We start from the raw sequence: 19,237 nt of genomic DNA on the forward strand, positions 1-19,237 counted from the left end.
ACCGTTCTGTCTTGCGATCTCCGATCAAAGAAATTTTAAAGCTCACACGTCACATTCAAAGGGTACTATAAGTGTACTAAATTTCAAAAAGATCCAACGGTCGGATTAAAAATTTGACATGTTACAAATTTGGTTACTTTTGCTGTCATGACAGCACTTCCGGACCAACTTCCGGAGTGCATCATTTCATCATCCGACCTCCGATCGGAGTGATTTTAAAGCCCACATGTCACTTTTTAAGAATACTATTAGAATACTAAATTTTGAAAAGATCCAATAGACGGATTGAATTTTATGCAGGTTACAATATAACTAATGTAGCTGTCATGACAGCAATGAAATGCTGTCATGACAGCACCTCCAGACCAAATTCTGGAGTGCGCCATTTCTCCATCCGATATCCGATTGACATAATTCCAAATCCCACAAGAAGCTTATAAAAGGTTTTACTTGTGACCCAAATTTTAGAAAAATCTAACGGTCGGATTAAGATTTGGACACCCGGATGCAAAAGTGCAGCTTTTTGGTAAAAACCATTTTCAAAATTGTCCAAATCTCATCCTAATGGTCACAAACCTGTGGGAACACTTTGGACACGTCAAATAAGACTAAAAACACTTGATAGAACATTCAAATGATGGAAAACCCTCATACATCAAAATTTGACCACCCGGGTGCCATTTTCCAAAATGAACCCTAAACCCCCAAAATGCACAAATCATACAAGAGTGGTCACAAATCAATCCAAATACCATGTATTTATATAAATACATATGCTAAACATTTTCACTTGGCTCAGAGCTCCTTGTGGGGCCCATACACCCACTCTCTCTATCCAAGATGTATGTTTGCCCATAGCACACCATTTGCAATGCAACCACTTTGCAATTGCTTATAGAATCACACACACACACACACACACACACATATATTAAAATAAATATCTGCTTGTAATAGAAACTTGGTCTATTAAGTAAATCCATCAAAACCACACACCATAACCAAGTTTCCTAGCCACAAGTCTAAAAACAGACAAAAATTCATACACAAGCATACAATCCACACATATTCACACATACATACATGATCATATCCTACTGGCACCCTAATCTTAAATACATTATAATATATTTACTCAAAAGAAAGGGGTTGCAGTTCTTTACAAATCACAAGCAAACCCCTAGCTTTGCTCCTTTCCCCGTCTACCACTGGATCCTTCGCCTGGACCTAGAATATTGAAAAGAAAGGGGTGAGACAACCACAGTCTCAGTAACAGCGAAATTTACATTGATTATTATAAAGTAAGCCTAATCAAATAAATGAATAATAAATTCAACATAGTATATAATTTAGCCATTTAAAATGCATGAATGCATGACCTAGGCTGGTATGGCCTTTCATGACCAACGGAATACCCCCTGGCACTCTTTAACTCGCAGGTAAACTTTATACCTACTTGTACCTCCACAGGCACAAAACATAATCTAAGGCATAATCTAATCCACCGAACCTTCTATGCCCCTTCGACGTAAATCCTAAGCAGTTGAAGCTAACTCCCTCCTAGAGCCAGCCCAACTTACTTTTCATGTGAGGGTTACCTTGGCCTAGGCACTCAACCTCACACTTCATATGTTGGATTCCCTTCCCCACTGAGAGGTGTCGAACACTCAATACACTAACCACTTTAGTGTACTGAGCCCACAATACGTAAGACAACACTGAGTACTGACAGTGTGCTATAGAATATCAAAAATCCACACCTTCTCATTGGTGAACTCCCACTGAGATCATGCCTTTTACTCTTGTCTACCTTTCCTGAGTATTGACCATTCAACACTCTAAAGTAGTATAATATTTATAAATCTCATTTCCATAAAAACATTATTATTAAACAATTAGAAAACATATTTGCACTATAATCAAAGTAGTACCCCATAACCCCTTATAAAGCACATTTAATCTTTTAAAACATGTAATGCATGATAACTAGTAATATTTATTAAAAATAGCTAAAACAAAGTAATAAGAAATATAAATTCTCCTGTTACCTCAACCCTTTGGTACCAAAAGGGTTCCCCTTGTATAAAATAGGGCTCGACTTGTTCCTTACGTCTCAATAAGTTCCACCAACAATTTCCTACAACATATAAGTGATCCACATCACTTATCATGACAAATAGCATTAATGAAGACTATAATTCATACCACACAACTTGGGTTAATGAGTCATAATTCACCCTAATGGTCCATATATTAAACCAAACATTCACATAGTATCACTTAACCACCAAAACCATTTATTAGCCATCATTAGGCTAATTTCCAATTTATATAATTTTTTATCAATTAAAAACCTTCACTTAGTGTCACCAACTTTCACCATTAGCCCTTATAATGAAAACCAAACCTTAGTTTAAATCTTATTGGGCTCAAATAGAAAAATTATAACTAAATCAATAAGCTTAAACCATTGAAGAGCAAAAACCCAATTTCTCAAGGTTTATTTTGTGCCCAAAACACCTCTTTTTATCCAATTATCCACTCAAAACATTAGATCACTATATAGAAACTCAAAACATGCTCCTTAGGATCTAAAGAAACAAAAGCTTACAAGAATAAAGCCTTTGAGATCAAAATTTAAAAATATCCTCTTCTAAAAATTGAAGAAAATCAAGAGAAAGGGAAGAGGATTGAAGTAGGGAGTTTACCTATCGTGTAGCCGAGCTCGCAACGGTCGCAAAAACTCCTAGATCCGAACCTAACTCCCTCTCTTTCTCCTTTCTTTTTCCTCTCTCTCTCTCACGCGTTTCCTTTCCTTTCCTTGTTTTCTTTTCTATGTTTCTGGTTTGTTTTGCTCTTTAAAACTGATGGTAAAACATTTTGGGGCAAATTACAAGAAAGGGCCCAACATTTTTTATTATTGCACAAAAGCCCGGGTCAACTTTGATAATTTTTCCCATAGTTAAAAATCAAATAAAACTAAACTTTTGCTTAGTAAAATTCAAACTCTAGACCTCTATCAAATTATTCTAAATTTTAATTTAATTATAGATATTTTATTTTATTTTATTTTTAAAATAAATCTGAGTCTTAAAATTTTTAGGATGTTACAGAAAGTTAAACAAGAATGGTAATCCTTGGTAATAAGTGTTAAAGCTAACTGGAGTAACTCTTTTACTTGTTAATTTATGAAATTATTTACAAGTACTTTGTATAACTATATGCATTGTGATTTACAAACTAATAAAGTAGAAATATTGTGAAAAAATATATATGTGAGTGTGTGAGTAATGTTTGAAATGTATGTGATGAGACATGTGCATTTGTATCCGTGAGTGTACTCAAAACTAGAGTAGGGGGTCATGGCCCTACTCTAAGTAAGGTTAGGAAGTCTTGAAGGTCTTGAGCGTAGAGCTTGTTCCATCAGAAAGGACCTAGGAGAACGATCCATAAGGGTACCTTAGACTAAGGTAGAGGGTCATGGTTCTACTTTGTGTAAAGTTAAAAAGTCTTGATAGTCCAAGCATTGAGAATGTTCCACTAGTGGGGACTTAAGAGACCACCCATACTAATGATACCTGGTCTAAGACAGTGGTTTAGTGGGCCCTATTTCATGTAAGGATGGAAGTCTCGATTCGAGCATTAAGCTTGTTCTATTAGGGGAAACCAAAAGTACATGAGCATAATAGATGGATGAGTATGAATTCGTGTATGTGCATATTTATACTATTTTATTGAATCCATGCTACTTTATCTCTTGCTTATAATTTTACTAATCAACTGTTATTTGGAAATTATTTAAGTTATTGTGTCATATATCTTACTCCGTTACCTTTGTATACAGGTGAAGAGAGCATGAAAAGGAAGAGAAAGGAAATGAGGAAATAGTAGCCTTAGTTGGTAGTGGTATGAGTATAAATGTGTGATTAAATATTTAAATTGCTAACTAGGATGCATAAGTGTATAAAAATATAAATATGTGATTACATTGTCAAGAACTTGCTTGTATATTTTGTAAGCATCTCATCAAGTATATCACAATGGTAGATATGTGGGTAAGCCTAGATGCTAATCAAGCAAGTGTGTTTTATATTGTATAACTTGTTTGACTTATATTGTATGTGAATTTGTCATGTGAAATTATGTATTTGTAGGAAACTTGATCAAATGGTAAGGCTTGGCTCCATTTATATGAGTCAACTGTATTTGTGATTTTCAATCATATGGTGAGGCTTGGCCCCATTTGTGCTATTCGAATGATTAAAAGTGAAACAAATCTATATTTGTATGTGATTATGTGTATTGTGCCTCATATAGGCCCACAAGTATGTAATGTGGTATTGAGAGGTCAAATTGAGTGTTTTATGTTATATATATGATATATTGTGTTAATTAGGTGTATTTAGTCTTATTAGACTTGGTTCAAGGCTCAGAGTAGTCTAATGAGATAAGAAATGTGAATTGAACACCTAGGGTATCATTTTTGAAAAAAAAGTGACTTTTTGCACTAAGAGGTCTAATGAGAGATGGGCTTTGTATAATATAATGCTGAGAGGTCAAATTGAGTGTTTTATGTGATATATATGATATATTGTATTAATTAAGTGCATTTAGTTATATTGAACTTGGTTCAAGGCTTAGAGTGGTATAATGAGATAAGAAATGTGAATTGAACACTTAGGGTATCATTTTTGAAAGAAAAAGTAACTTTTTGCATCTGGGTGTCTAATTTTAGATCAGACTATTGAATCATGTCCAAACTTATTCAATTAAATAAAATATGTTATAAGTTTTGTGTGGGAGCTTAAATCACTCCAATCAGACATTGGATATGAAAATGGCGCACGGCATATGTTTATATTAGAAAGCTGCTATGACAGCAGAATCTAATACTTGCGTAGCGGCACATGGTGTGCGAGCCATGGTGCATGTCACAAAACCAAAGATTGTTACTTTATGCCATATGCCGCAATGTATGGGTATGAGCTGCGGCACATGGCCTTTTTTTTAGAGGAATTGATTATTCATTCTTTGAGTCATAAAATTACATTCATGCTTTCATTAGTCCTATTATTTAAACATATTTTTGAAAAAGTTAGGATCCCACATTTTGAAAATAATTAAAGGCTATAACTCTGATATTCAATTGTTATTATATGTTAATGTGTGTTAGGATTGGTAAAGTCTGGATTACATGAGGGGACTTTACACATATTGAAACCCTGAATAGATATTGGGAACTTTGCAATGCAATAGAGCATCAAACCTAATATGCTCTAAGGTGATTCATCACAACTATAAATGAGCACCACAAACATTACGAGCAAGAGATGAAATATAGAGCTAATATCAACAAGTTAAAAATTGACTCTACCATAAATACTTTGAGGGGAAAAAAAAGCTTGAAATAAAATGAAGAGTTCAACAAAGAGAAGAATCTATTAAGAGTTGTTAAGAATCCCTCAAGAGTATATCTGAAGAGCTCGAGGGCACTCCTCTTATAGCTTGAAGGATGAGCTATGTGAGAATGATGAGTTAGAAGTTAACTCATGGACTTTGGAGCCAGTTACAAATGAAAAGCTTAGGAGAAACTACTCAAGAGCACCCAACTTATAAAGTGTCCCTTACTAATTTTCAATTAACTCCAAATCAATGTAATCAAGGTGTTAACCTAAAGAGAATTACCAATTTCGTAACATTTACAAGATAGGATCCAAAGTTTTCAAAGATTTTCAACATGTCAAAACATCTTTACAAATTCAAATTAGAGTGAAAATAGTGTGTGGAAGCATGGGAATCCGAAAAAGAATCAAAACACTTGTATAATAGTTGAAAACAACAAATTAGTGCAAAAAAGAAGACATGTATTGTCACTTATCATACGTGCAGTATGGCATATCTGTCTTTGTGCTATGCACCATAGTGCATTGCACATTTTTTACGGTAGCAGTAATAGCGGTGGACTTCCGACACATCCTATTTCTTCACCTAATATCCGATCGAGGCAATTTAGGTGTCTATAAAGAGATTTCTCCTAGCTCTAACTAATGACATTGATTTTATAATTAAATTATTTATCAATCAAAAATTGGGCACCCATTTTACAATTCACTCTTTTTCACATATTAAAATCATCTTAGGTGTCCTAATTTCATACCCAATGCCAAGAGCCTCAAATACAGCCTAGATCATGCTTAATAGACTAATACAACCTTGTGCCATATACTACATCACAAACTTAACACCTCAAATACATTTTCAACACTCAATTCCCATAATTACAAAAACAAAAGGGGAAGCCTCAATATCATAATTAATAGACATCCATCACATTTTTACTATCTTCTTCCTTGTACTAATATTTTGGTCATTTCTAGATCTCACAATTTACACATATACCTATTTAGGGCCCAAAATACATAGTTTAATATTAACCAATACATAATACAAGTAAGTGTGAATATGCTCCTAGTTGGCAATATCATTAATAATTATGCACATACAATGCTTAAAATAAAATAGGCCTACAATTTTAAGATTGAAATCCTAAGCTTTAGTATGTTTTCCTTGATCATGTCTTAATGAGCTAACTCCTGTAATATTGAAGAGAAAGGGGTGAGTACAACCATTCAGTGACTGAGGTTTATCTAACTTATAATAATGTATGTCAATTAATCTATATGCAAGTGAAAATTAATCAAAGCCTTAATTTGATTCTAAAGAACCTTTTTATTACCAAAGGATAAAAAACAAACCCCTTAAAATTTCTCAATTCAATTTTTCTATTATTTAAACTAAGAGAAATTAGTGCAAAATCGAACCTATGGGCGATATGAGACTTACCCAATAAGCTATCGATAGGAAATGCCTCTAAAGGCCTCAAATCTTCTTGCCTAATAGAGCTTGCTCTCTTCTTCCTCTTTGTTTGTGTTTCTCTTTCTCTTCTCTATATTTTTCATGAGCTGACCATGTCTTTATCAGCAAATTTCTATGCTGTGTGCAATGGCGCAGGTAGCTTCAGCCGCGACGTGTGGTATAATGAGAAAAATCCTTACCACGCTCACACGCGTCTTTTCAAAATGCGACCCTTCCACCCATATCTGTTTATCCAACATTACAAGGAGTCAAAACATCAATTTACCATTTAAAATTCTAATCACTTACTAATTTACTAATTTATCCTTATTTAATAATTAGTTTCAAGACTAGAAAATCAGGATATTACATAATTAAGCACCGTAGTGCCTGTACCACATGTCATGGCATGTAGTACAAAGAGGAGACTCTAGCATTCTGATGGCTCATGCATCATGACATGTGGCACAAAGCCATTTCTCTTTGTTTTCCCTACTTTTTGATATTTAGATTGCCTTACTTCGCTTCAGACTCAATCCTAGGGCTAAAATCACAGCTTATAACACCTGTTAGTTCTCTATAATCACACACCATATTAATTTACTTAATTAACTTCATTTACTCAATTAATTAGGGAATTGAATTCCCCAGGATGTTACACAACTATTTAGGACTAATGAACTGGAGGTGAACTTCATACCTTTAAGATTAAAGGGAGAGCAAGACCCACACCCAAAGCCCTTCCTTACGAATGAGCCAACTCCTCAAGCAAAATTGCCACTTGAAACTTTAATTAAAAAAGGTTGGCTTCCTAAGTCCCACATTGCATGCCATTACGAATGTATGAAAGATGGAATAATTCAAATATCCATACAAATTTGGCTTACGATTAACTCAACCAACTTTATATATGAAAGGCATTATTTGGGTTAAAATCTAATTTTGGCTAAAAAGAGTCACTTTGGCCTAAAGCCCACCTAAAGCTTTTAGAAAAATGTGTTTGAGGAGGAGAATTGGTCAAGAAATTCACCATTTTGGAAAAGCAATAATGAAGGAAGTCATGAGAAAATTGCAGCTAATGGTCCTAAAAATGTGGAGCATGGAGCCATGAGAAAATTGCCACTTTGTACCTATAAAAGGAGAAGCCACCAAATGCATAAGGCCCTTTCAACTCTACAGACAACTCTACACACATCTCTTCAGACAATCTCTTTCAGCAACTTAAAATCTACTTTCCTAATACAAAAACCTTGACTTGGCATTATCCTTTACTTTACCTAGCGCAACTCCTATTATCCTTTAGCAAATTCAACACAACGCCTTTATTTGCACCACGTATCCACTAGGGAGCATTGAAGTCTTCCAACAATTAGCAGAGTGCTAGCTCTTAACAAAACAGTAGTAATAGTACACCATTACTTTTTCTTTCAATTTTCCATATTTTATTTTTCTATAATTTCCTTTTTATTATTATCAATATTATGTTTGCTCTCACTATGTAAGTCTCACATACTTCTCCATTTTTATTCTCCCATTCCTTTCACTTTCAAGCACTTATATTTGGAGAAATTATGATAAGAGATTTAATTTAAAAGTTAGGAACATCGCACCTTTTGAGGATACGCTCTTCTAACATGCCCGCTTACCAAAAACAGAAACAAGGAGTAAGAGATAAAGTCGTTTAATTTAGGAAAAACATAAGCTTTGATCCCTATACTTTGCACGTGATTTGTTATTGATCCCTACACGTTATTTTTGGTGTTACAAGTCCCTGTAGTTTTCTCAATTTGCACTTTAGATCCTTACACTTTCATTAAGGCACTGACGTGGCATTAACAGTGTTAATTATGCTGATGTAGACAATAACACCATTAATTATATGGTGACGTGTCAATTAGTGGCAAATGTGTATTTTTTTCTAGGAAAAAAAAGAAAGAAAACCTAATATGTATTTTTTTAATAATTATTATATATATAAAAGTAGGGTTTAAGGCTATAAAAAAAATTGTCACGTGTCCATTTTTAGATTTGCTACAATTCTATACTTCAGCGTGCTTTTCCTGCAATTTTGTACTCCAAAATCAGGTTTGGAATTAGGTTCAGAATGGTTTATTGTCTTTTAATATATATAAGATGTATTATTCAGGTTTAGAATTAAGACAAATTTTTTTTTTCACTTTCTAGTTATTTAAAAAAAATACTCCCTTGGGTCTTATTTACAAGACATATTCTAGAAGAAATTTTTGGTTCAAAATATAAGATATTTTTTGTAATAATTAAACTATTTTTTTTTAATTTTATGTGGCTCTTTCTTGATTAACTTGAAGGTATTTAATGTAGTTATGTCATTATTTAAAGCTAAGAATAAAAATAAAATTACATGTCATTTTTTTATAATATCAAGAAAAAAAACTAACTTTTTTTGAGATATGTGAATCGATTGAAAGTGTCTTATAATAAAGATAAGAGAGAGTACATATAAGCTTTTTTTTCCTTTTTTTCCCAAAAAAAAATGCATATAAGCCATTCACTAACACGTCACCGTATAATTAACGACGTTGTTGTCCACATCAGCATAATTAATTCTGTTAATATCACGTCAGTACCCCCATAAAAGTGTAAAAATCTAAAGTGCAAACAAAGAGAACTATAAGGACTTAGAACACTAAAAATAAAATGTAAGGACGAATAGCAAATCATATACAAAGTGTAGGGAGTAAAATTTATATTTTCCCTTTAATTTATATCAAAATGTAGATAGGTTTTTTTTTTTTTTTAATTCTTTGAATTACCCAGATCTTTCTTTTTTATAAAGCAATAGAAACTTTCTTTAAAATAAAAGGTAAATTACAATATCTTGCCCTGAATTTTATCACATAAACATTCCTTCTATTTTCAAAAAAATTAACACAAACCTTCCTTGAAAACTATAAATAAGCTACACCAAATTCTCTTAGAGTTTGCTTTGTACCCAAAAAAACAAATTCTTACAGTCTGCAAGAATTTTACATGCCTCCTTCCTATTTTCAGAAGAAGTTTTTTGTATATAATATACCCTTCACATCATCAGAAGTCCGAGTAATTTATCATATAAAAAGTCAGAAGTTCACATTGATCAGTGGCATAGCAAGTAGAGCTCAAAATGTTGAGAAGAAAATTTGCATCTCCCAGTTGAACAAGTTGTGAATCTCTCTGTTCAACGTTTCTGAATCTTTTCTACAAATGTACACGTCTATTTCCAAGTCAACTTGCTTGTCGACGGAATCCAGTCACAAATCTCTGAATACCAGCAAAATCAGGAACTATTTCAAAATTGCATAAGCTTCTGCTTTTATAATTTTCCATGTAATCAACAAGAGCCCCGCACTGCTGCTCACCGTTTGTCTGTAAAAATATGAAAGAGACAATCAGAGGCAACACGGAAGCACCTTCATAATCATAAGCTCCTGTCTACTGCAAAATAAATGCATCTTGCATCCCATTTAGGTCTTTCAAAGTCAGTCTCTCGTCGAGTAGACCCAAAAGCTTTAAATGATAGTTAAGTGGTGGAGATTTCTCATCCAGTAATCTAGTCTTCTTTATTCGGCTCTCATCTAACCGAAACTTGATCCTAACAATATCACGGCATACCAGCAAATCACAGAAGTTAAGAGCACAGTAGCCACTCATGTAAGAGACACGAGCAAAATAGACCAGTAAACAAGCAACTTCTCAATTGATCATTAAATTAAATGTACACGTACACACTCAACAAGTCCTTGCAAATTTTACAACAGATTCGGGTTGATTGACACACATTGCAATTGAGCAGCTAGCTATGCCACTTGCATAATACTCCCTCCAATCTTATTTATAAGACACCTTTAGAAATAATTTTCCATAAAAAATATAAGACATTTTGTAATAATTAAACTACTTTTTCCAATTTTACCCTATCTTGATTAACGTGAAGATATTTAATGTAGTTGTATTGTTATCTAAAACTAAAGATAAAAATAAAAGTATATCTCATTTTTTTATATATAGAAAAAAAAAACCAAATTTTATTAAGATATGTGAAGCGGTTGAAAGTATCCTACAATAAGGACCGAAAAGAGTGATAAGGGTAATGATATCCTACACATGATGTGATGGTGAAGTTGCACAACTTCTGTGAGTTTGAGATTGCTGGTGAAGTGATACTATTCATACAGTAAATGCAAAGTTTCTGGAAATCTTGTGAGTAGTCAGTGTGCTTTATTTTAAAATTATTTTCTCACAACCTTGAACAGATGAGCATGGCCGACTACTCATACTAAAGATTTTCCATCCCATTGGCCGTCAAATTGTCATCTAAAATTGCATGAATCACAATTCAAAATGGAGGTGAATTTGGCCCTGTTATCTCTTACATTACAGTAAAAATATAATTCTAAACTAACACAAAATAAAAAACTGCATACCTCAAAGGCAAAAAATCCACCAGGCTTCAAGAATAAAGCAGCCCCATCACAAAGATGGAGAAGAGCGTCCATGCCATTAACGCCACCATCTAAAGCAACTCTTGGCTCATGTCTTCCAACTTCAGCTTGCAGACCAGAAATATCTTTACTTGGAATATATGGTGGGTTACTTACAAGACCTGAAAGCTTTCCTTCTACATCCTTCACCGGTTCAAACCATGATCCCTCCCTTATTTCAATAATTTCCTGAAGTGGATCATATAAATGACTAGACAGAAAAGAAGTGCCACCAGAAAACATATATAATGTGAATGCCAATACTCTTCGAGAAGCAATAATGCTATGTTACTACAACACTAGTCTAAAAGGTTACTGGTTTTCTTTCCAATTTTATTATCTGCCTAAAATTTTGTTGTTGGATGTGATAAATGATAGCAATGAACATGAAAATTTAAAGTACTATGTACTAACCTTTAAACCATACCTCTGCACATTGTAAGCTGCTACAGCAACTGCTACCGGGTTTAAATCTGTGGCAATAACCCTCCCATCAGTCCCCAAAATCCTACTAATTCCAATAGCAAGAGCACCACTTCCTGTCCCCAAATCTGCCCAAACCCCTCCTTTCAACTCATCATCTTTTGAGATCACATCGGACACCAAATTGACAATATGTTCTGTCTCAGGCCTAGGAATCAAGACACCCTCTTGGACACTCAACACCAAATCCCTCCAATGTTCACATCCAACTATGTACTGAAAAGGCCTCCTCTCATGGATTCTCTGCCTCCATAGATTGTAAAGATCATCTACCTCTGCCCTTATCGTTACTCTCCTATCATTTTGAACACCCATTTGGGAAAAGAGAGTGTGGTCTTCAACAGCATCCTCCAGTAGCCATTTGAGCTCCCTACACAGAAGACTTGAGTCTGGCCCATTGTCAGTCTGCTCAAAGGTTGACCCCATTGATTCTGCAAGATTTTTGGCCCAGTCATGCCACTTTTTGAGGTCATGCAGTGTGGCTGAGTATTTGGATGGCCTCAGAAAAAGCGGAATTAGGGGTTTCAGAGATGTTTGTGGGGATGATAGCGAGGAAAAACAAAAGGGTCGACAAGAACTACTGTAAGCAGACGATTTAAGGATTGTAGGTAAGTTAGAAGATCGATATAAACTGCTTAAGCTTAACTTCATTTCAAGAGAAAGAATTGGAGGAACATTAATGCCTCACTACTTCATAATCAGCACAAATATTCGCACAATCCAACAAAGAAAACTGAGTACGAACTACTTTCAATAGTTGCACTATCAAAAATTCAAAACAGTAAGCCTTCCACCATAACTGAAACCAGTCTAAATGAATTCAACTGGGGAAATAGAGAAGTTATTTCAAAATATAGTCAGAAAGTTTCTGAAATGAAACTTTATAGAAACCTATTCTCTTTTTTTCACAGAAATTGTGACCGTGGGTTTAAGCCAACCCTCAATATGTAATGCTCCTAAAGCTTCACTCTAACAAACCGGGGGGGGGGGGGTGTCACTGCTAAGGTCCCCATAACCATTCTTATTACCCAAAAGTCCCACCAAATGGTAAAATGAGTTTGCGGCCCCGGGTCCTTGGCTGTGGATAACAATGCACAAAAATGACTTATTTGCCCTGGCTGAATTTAAACTGAAATTCATTCTCTTCCTTGGTCATACCGATGAAAAACGATTCCTTGCACAAGCACTCAGCTGTGTAAACTGAACTACCTTAGGAAGAAAGACATGAACTTGCTGCTTTACCGTTCCTTGACTCTTATCTACTGGGACATCTTGGCTTACTTGGCGCGCTAGAGTTCATCTGTCAAATGTACGGTAAATAATTACAGAGTAAGGGCAATGATTGGGGTTGGGCATCCATCACAAGGAAGGGAGGTGAAAGGCTAACCGCAACTTTAGCATATTCTGTTAATTCCGCTTTCCAGAAGCATGATCTTAGAACATTGCAACGTGAGTCATATCGCAAAGCCGGAGCTTACAGCATTTCCCATTAAAGTAGGTACCGCACTTTCTCATCATTCGTAGCTAGCTCCATCTGCCAAGGAGAAGATGAGAGCCGCCTGCTTGTGTGCTGGCCTAACGGTGGGTTCGGTGGTTCTTGCTTGTCAGATTCGAACTTCGCTCGGGTAAGCGTTTTTTCGTGAGCTTGGGGGATATTGGGTCTTCTTTTCAACAAGGTGAATGACGTCAGAGGAGCGGTGGCGGAGGGGCATGTGATAGCAGAAGAAAGTGGGAGGTTCAAATGAGGCGTCGGTATTGGATACGAAGGAAAGGCGAGGGAGATTATCCCCGTTTGTGGATATTAGGCCCAATTCCTTTTTTAAGAGAATGAAGTGCATGTTTGAATTAACCCCCAATCTTAGTTAGAATCAGTCCCACTGAAGTTGGGATAGTAAAAAAAAACTCATTTTGTGTTGTTTGAATTAAGAAAAAATATCAACCTCAGTTAGTCATATTAAACAACTGTTTTTTTAGAAGCCCACTCTCTTGGCTTTTGCATCAGCGTTCACGTTGTAAATTGTTAAAATCATTAATGATGTTTTAAAATTTGCATGCTTTCTCTCTCCTCTTAGCTATCAACCCGCGAGGCCACGAGGCTATCTGATTATTTTCTTTTATCTTGCTTTCTTCCTCCCATGACCTCCTGAGCAGCACCTACAAATCTACTTCGCTTCACCTCTCAAGCTTTACACATTAGGCACCTAACCTTGATCGATCTCTACCTTAGGTGAAGCTCCAAGATCTCCACGTTGAAGCACCAAGATCCGAGGTTACAGTCATGGTTTCTCCCTGCTCAGAAGTGGTTTCTCCATGTTACAATTGCCTCTCGATCTCTACCATCTCCACCATATCTGAGGTTGTCGTTGCCGAATCTACTCCCCATCGACTGTCCTTGCCAAGTAAGGTTCTTCCTTTCATCTCATTCCTTGCCTTTGTTACTGCTGTGCTGAGTTTTTTTTCTTCCTCTTCGTCGTTTGATTTTGCTTTGCCTATGTCGTCTTATGCTCTGCCATCCTCACTCTGCTTCTTTTTCTTTTTTAATGAATTGTGAGCAGCTTTCGTTTTTTGCTTTGGATTCTAAAGTTTGAACTATCTGCTCTGCTTTCATTTTTTACAATCACCTTTCATTTTTCATCTCATACTTTGCTTCTTATTTGTGTTAATTTTTTTATGGGTTGTATGAGAGACAAGTTAGGTCAGATCTTGTACTCGAGGATGAGAGTGAAAAGGAGAGAGAGGAGTTTCAGTTGAGGGCCTATGGAAAAATGCAAAGGAATATCGATGAGGACTCTTGATCACTATGATGATATGTAGCACCGAAGTGAACTTCCCATTGGACAGTGTCCCAAGGATGTCACCGACATACACCACAAACGCATCTAGATCTGGGCACATCGGAACCTACCCGATTCCTTCTTTGAAGATCTGGAGCTCACCCGTTTGGTCCTGGGTCAGGACTTGGCTTCAAGTTTGGTGGAGAATTGTGATGATGGATGTGTCTTTGTGTTGCGCGAGACCTATGGCTTGATCTGGGTCTGGACAACTTGGATATGAGTTCATTTGAAGCGTTTGGTTATCGCTCTTCACCCATTTCTTCTCTTTATCACACACACCCAATAAATTCAATATCATGCATGTTACCTCCTCTATTATGTTTTTCAACTGCTTTTGAATTTCTTCCATTTTTTCACTGCACCAACAATATGAATGTTACATTTGTACGAACTCTGCTTTTGTTATAATAATTGTTATATCACATTTTGGAAATTGATACATATATGTAGAGATATTTATTGATTTTGCATGTTTGTGATGGCCGGCTAGTCTATAAAATAATGAACAGTGATAAAGGAAAAGTCATGTGGAATTCGACCTTGACAGAGATTTTCATTAAGGAATGCTTGGAGCAAGTATATAGGAAACAAAGGAAAGAAACTGCTTTCAACAAAAATGGGTGACAAGCAATAATTAAGGGGTTTGAGGAAAAAACAGGAAAAAGGTATGAGGGAAAGCATCTGAAAAATAAACTGGACAACATGAAGAAAGAATGGAACATATGGTATAAATTATTTTCTAGTGAAACTAGCTTAGGATGGGATAGTGTCAAGAATACTGTTGATGCTTCAGATGAGTGGTGGGAGCAAAAAATCTCGATATAGATATAATAAGTATTTTTTAGATTAGAATTTAATTTGAAAATCTTAATTATTGGTTACTTGAATGCTTGCAGAAAAATTCCCTTTATAAAAAATTTATACATAAAGGGTTGAGGTTTGTAAGGGAATTAACCTTAATATTCAGGAATGTCTTGGCAACTGGGGAGACACTATTTGTACCATCTACTACCCAAATCCAAATAGAGGAGGATGATGATGATGAGGATATGTACTGCCCCACCATTGACCTTCAAGAAGGATCTGATAATAGTGAAGAGGAGCTAAATTTATTTGACACTATAGCACCTGTGGGGGTCACTGATGAGTTGTTGGGCCTGAATGTTATCACAAATATTGGTGGAACTAGTGGTGATGGAACTCAAGGCAAGAGAAAGAGAGTTGGGGGAGTTGGCGGGAGGAAAAAGCAAAAAGTCCCTGCCTCAATTAAAATAGAGATGTGATGAGTGAAATAGCAAAGGATAATAGAGCTAGAATAAAGACAGTGAACAAAATTTTGGCAAATGACATAGGAGTTTATGAGGTGATGGCTCACCTAAATGGACTTCCAGACATTTTTGGTGATAAAGATTTGCATTGGAGATGTGTCAATCTTGTTCTGTACAAGCCTATGCGAGATGCTTATTGGCAACTTAAAGATCATCCTAATCACTTGGTCAATTAGTTGAAGCACCAAGTCTACCATTTACTAGATTTTATTTCCAAGAATACATCTGGATGAATTTTTATATAGACTTATGATGACTTGACTTCTTTTTGACTTGTAGTAGTTGCTTTATTTTGACTTGTAGTTTGCTATGCTTATGATGATTTGGTTCGTAATGAATATTTAACTCTCATCTAATGCTTATCTTACGCTTTATTTTTTATGTTGTTGAATGATATTTATATACTATATATTTTATATGATATACAAATGATATTTACATATTATTTTACCTCAGTTTGAAAAATCATGGAAGATTTCAATGAATATATGTTAGGTTGGAATGAAAGTTGGGATGTAGATGTGGCTCATCAACTACTTCCCTTATTACAACAAGATATAACTGAGTAAGAAGAAATATGTCAATTACTTGGTGAATATGTGATGCCATATGTGTGTAAAGAGCCACGAAGAACTAGCAGGCAAACAGGAGAAATGTGGGTCAAATTTTGCAAGGTCATCCTTATTGTTGTTATGAAATGTTTCGAATGGAAAAACATTTGTTTAGGTAACTATGCATGATAGTAGTTGATCTTGATCTAAAGAAATCTAAAAAAAAATGAGAGTTGAAAAAATGGTTGGAATGTTTTAAAATATAATTGGGCATAGAGTTGGTAATAGAATGATACAAGAATGGTTTCAACATTTAGGGGAAAATGTCCATAAAAATTTTCATAAAGTATTAGCTGTCTGCCTTAACCTTTCCAAGAAAAACATAAAGCCACTTGATCCTTTGTTTCAACGATGTCATTCGAAAATTCAAAATGATCCACGGTATTTTTCTTTAAGGATACTATAGGAGTAATTGATGGCACTCATATGCCATGTGTGGTTGGTGCTACTAATCAAATTAAATTTATTGGAAGAAAGGGATATGCAATACAAAATGTCATGGTTGTATGTGATTGGGACATGTGTTTTACTTTTGTCATTACGAGATGGGAAGGTATGGCTCATGATACTCGAGTATTTGATAATACCCTATCAACTCCTTCAATGCATTTTCGTATTCACCTCCAGGCATATTTTATTAAAGTTACTATAATTATTATTGTAGTGATTTAATGTTGGTAAGATTTACAACACTTCTTTTTATTTAACAGGTAAATATTATTTAGTTGATTCTAGTTATCTAACACTAAATGGATATTTTGGTCCATATCATTGTGAGCATTATCACCTTCTAGACTTCAGGCGAGTTGCAAGATTTACAAATAATAATGAGGCCTTCAATTATTATTATTTAAGTTTGAGATATACTATAGACAGAACTTTTGGAGTGTGGAAGAATAGGTTTGTAATTACACAAAACATGCCCAAATTTAAATATAAAACACAAGTTCAAATTGTTTGTGCAACAATGGCAATACATAACTTTATTAGAAGAAATTCAATTATTGATGAGCTGTTCATACAAGCTGAAGATGAAAATGTAGATATCCATGAGAAAGATACCGATATTTGTGAGGCATCCTCAAAAAATATAAACATCCTTATTTAGTCAACTGGCTTTTGAATCAAACCATCCAAATGAATTTCAGTTTATCTAACTGACTTTAAAAAAAAAAGATATCCAAACATAAATTACATTACATTAACTGACTTTTTTTTAACCTCAGTTGTAAATTTTTTAATCCAAACACACCCAAAATATGTTGGTTAACTTTATGTTTAGGAAAGTCAATTATTGTATTCATTTGTTGGCTAAATTTGTTTCAGATAGAGTAGGTGTATTTTAATTTTTTAATCAACCCTCACTTTTTTGTTTGAAGTTGGTGGATGATGATAAGGAAGTTCCTTCATGAGTTTCTTTTTTATAAGCTTTTATAGCCCTTGATCTCCTTTATAATAAAAAAAGGAAAGGTGAAAGAGGCAAGATTAGATGGCAGAGGCAATAGAGTCTTGATTCTGGTTTTTAAATGAAGGCCATTTAGTCAATTAAAAGAATACCTAAATTACAATTAAGGAGCCAGGGACTACATATGGGAAAATTTCATTAAATTCCCCACCAAGCTTAATTGCAAAATTTTGAAACATTAGTTTAATTCATGCAGTCTCACTTAGGGTGAATTGAAATTAAGTTTTTGAAGAAACGACACAAATAATCCAATTCCCTAGAATAAAAACAACCAACATAGTTTAATAAAAAAATTGGTGCAGAGAAAATAAACAATTAATGGATAAACAATGAACAATTAATATAAAGGAAATTTGCAACTCTCACCAACATCATAGCATTACTATGAATATAAATAAGTAAAGTTAAACACATAAATAACTCATAAGGAAAATGAACAATTGATGCATAAAAAATGAACAACTAATATAGGTAAAATTTACAATTTTTATTAATAACATAACATTACTATGAATATAAATGAGTGAAATTAGACGCATATACAACTCGTGCAGGAAAAATGAACAAGTTCTATATAGAAAATAAACAATTGAGGTAGGAGATTGAGGTTCTTTATGTCATTTTCATAAAAAACTTAGTTTCAATCTTGGCCAAATACAATCCATAGGGACTACATTAATAATTCAAAATTTTAGGGTTGATTTTAAATAAGTTTGGTTCGGGTTGGTTTAATGAAATTTTCCTTCAACATATTCATTTATGCATTTGGTGAGATCTTTAGGTAAGAAGAATAGTTATTGGACACTTACAAGTGAATCTCCCTTTTGCTCCTAAAGCACACATTTTCAAGTTAGTTTTCCTATTAACTTGGTGAGAAGCTAGAAGAAGTGTCAAGTTAGGCCATGTTTGGTATAAGAGAATTAGAGCATGGGAAATGGAATTGAATCTAGAATCCATACACCAGTGTGTTTGGTATGTTAGATTTGTGATTCCCATGGAATCCAATTCAGCCAAAATGGCCAGAATTGGATTCCTTAGTAAATTCTATGGAATCAAATTGGTTTCTCAAGAATTGAACTTTGTATCCATTATGCCCCATCTTCCTCTAACCTACTCCTCCCTTTAGAGACGACTTCTTCCTTGCCTAGCAACCACAATGCAT

The 19,237-nt window shown here is 34.6% G+C and overlaps 2 protein-coding genes across 3 annotated transcripts; one reads left to right on the top strand and one right to left on the bottom strand.

Annotated features, from left to right (window-relative positions):
- Positions 1-9,691: 9,691 nt before the first annotated feature.
- LOC129312816 (uncharacterized) lies at positions 9,692-13,576 on the bottom strand. 2 transcript variants are annotated; one of them, XM_054955553.1, is made up of 4 exons: positions 13,231-13,576; positions 11,769-13,137; positions 11,298-11,543; positions 9,692-10,239 (listed from the first exon to the last, which is right to left on the bottom strand). In XM_054955553.1, exons 2-4 carry the CDS (start codon positions 12,486-12,488, stop codon positions 10,099-10,101), a joined length of 1,107 nt encoding a protein of 368 aa, XP_054811528.1. In that variant the 5' UTR covers positions 12,489-13,137; positions 13,231-13,576; the 3' UTR covers positions 9,692-10,098. The 2 variants fall into 2 exon arrangements, with proteins under 2 accessions (XP_054811528.1, XP_054811527.1); XM_054955552.1 differs by having other exon boundaries at positions 13,225-13,576.
- A 1,797-nt stretch (positions 13,577-15,373) lies between these two features.
- Positions 15,374-15,954, top strand: LOC129314184 (uncharacterized). Its single transcript, XM_054957548.1, has 2 exons — positions 15,374-15,471; positions 15,639-15,954. Exons 1-2 carry the CDS (start codon positions 15,374-15,376, stop codon positions 15,952-15,954), a joined length of 414 nt encoding a protein of 137 aa, XP_054813523.1.
- The last annotated feature ends 3,283 nt before the right edge of the window (positions 15,955-19,237 follow it).

The sequence above is a fragment of the Prosopis cineraria genome, unplaced genomic scaffold, assembly GCF_029017545.1.
Source record: "Prosopis cineraria cultivar Desert tree isolate PC_DT_omini unplaced genomic scaffold, ASM2901754v1 PC6, whole genome shotgun sequence".
Taxonomy (NCBI): Eukaryota; Viridiplantae; Streptophyta; class Magnoliopsida; order Fabales; family Fabaceae; genus Prosopis; species Prosopis cineraria.

Coding starts and splice junctions, on each gene's coding strand:
- LOC129312816 (XM_054955553.1), bottom strand. CDS start 12,488: ATGAAGTTAAGCTTAAGCAGTTTATATCGATCTTCTAACTTACCTACA. Junction 11,544..11,768: donor TGCAGAGGTATGGTTTAAAG/GTTAGTACATAG, acceptor GATCCACTTCAG/GAAATTATTGAAATAAGGGA. Junction 10,240..11,297: donor GTGGATTTTTTGCCTTTGAG/GTATGCAGTTTT, acceptor ATATTTTTACAG/ACAAACGGTGAGCAGCAGTG.
- LOC129314184 (XM_054957548.1), top strand. CDS start 15,374: ATGAAGAAAGAATGGAACATATGGTATAAATTATTTTCTAGTGAAACT. Junction 15,472..15,638: donor GTTGATGCTTCAGATGAGTG/GTGGGAGCAAAA, acceptor CTTAATATTCAG/GAATGTCTTGGCAACTGGGG.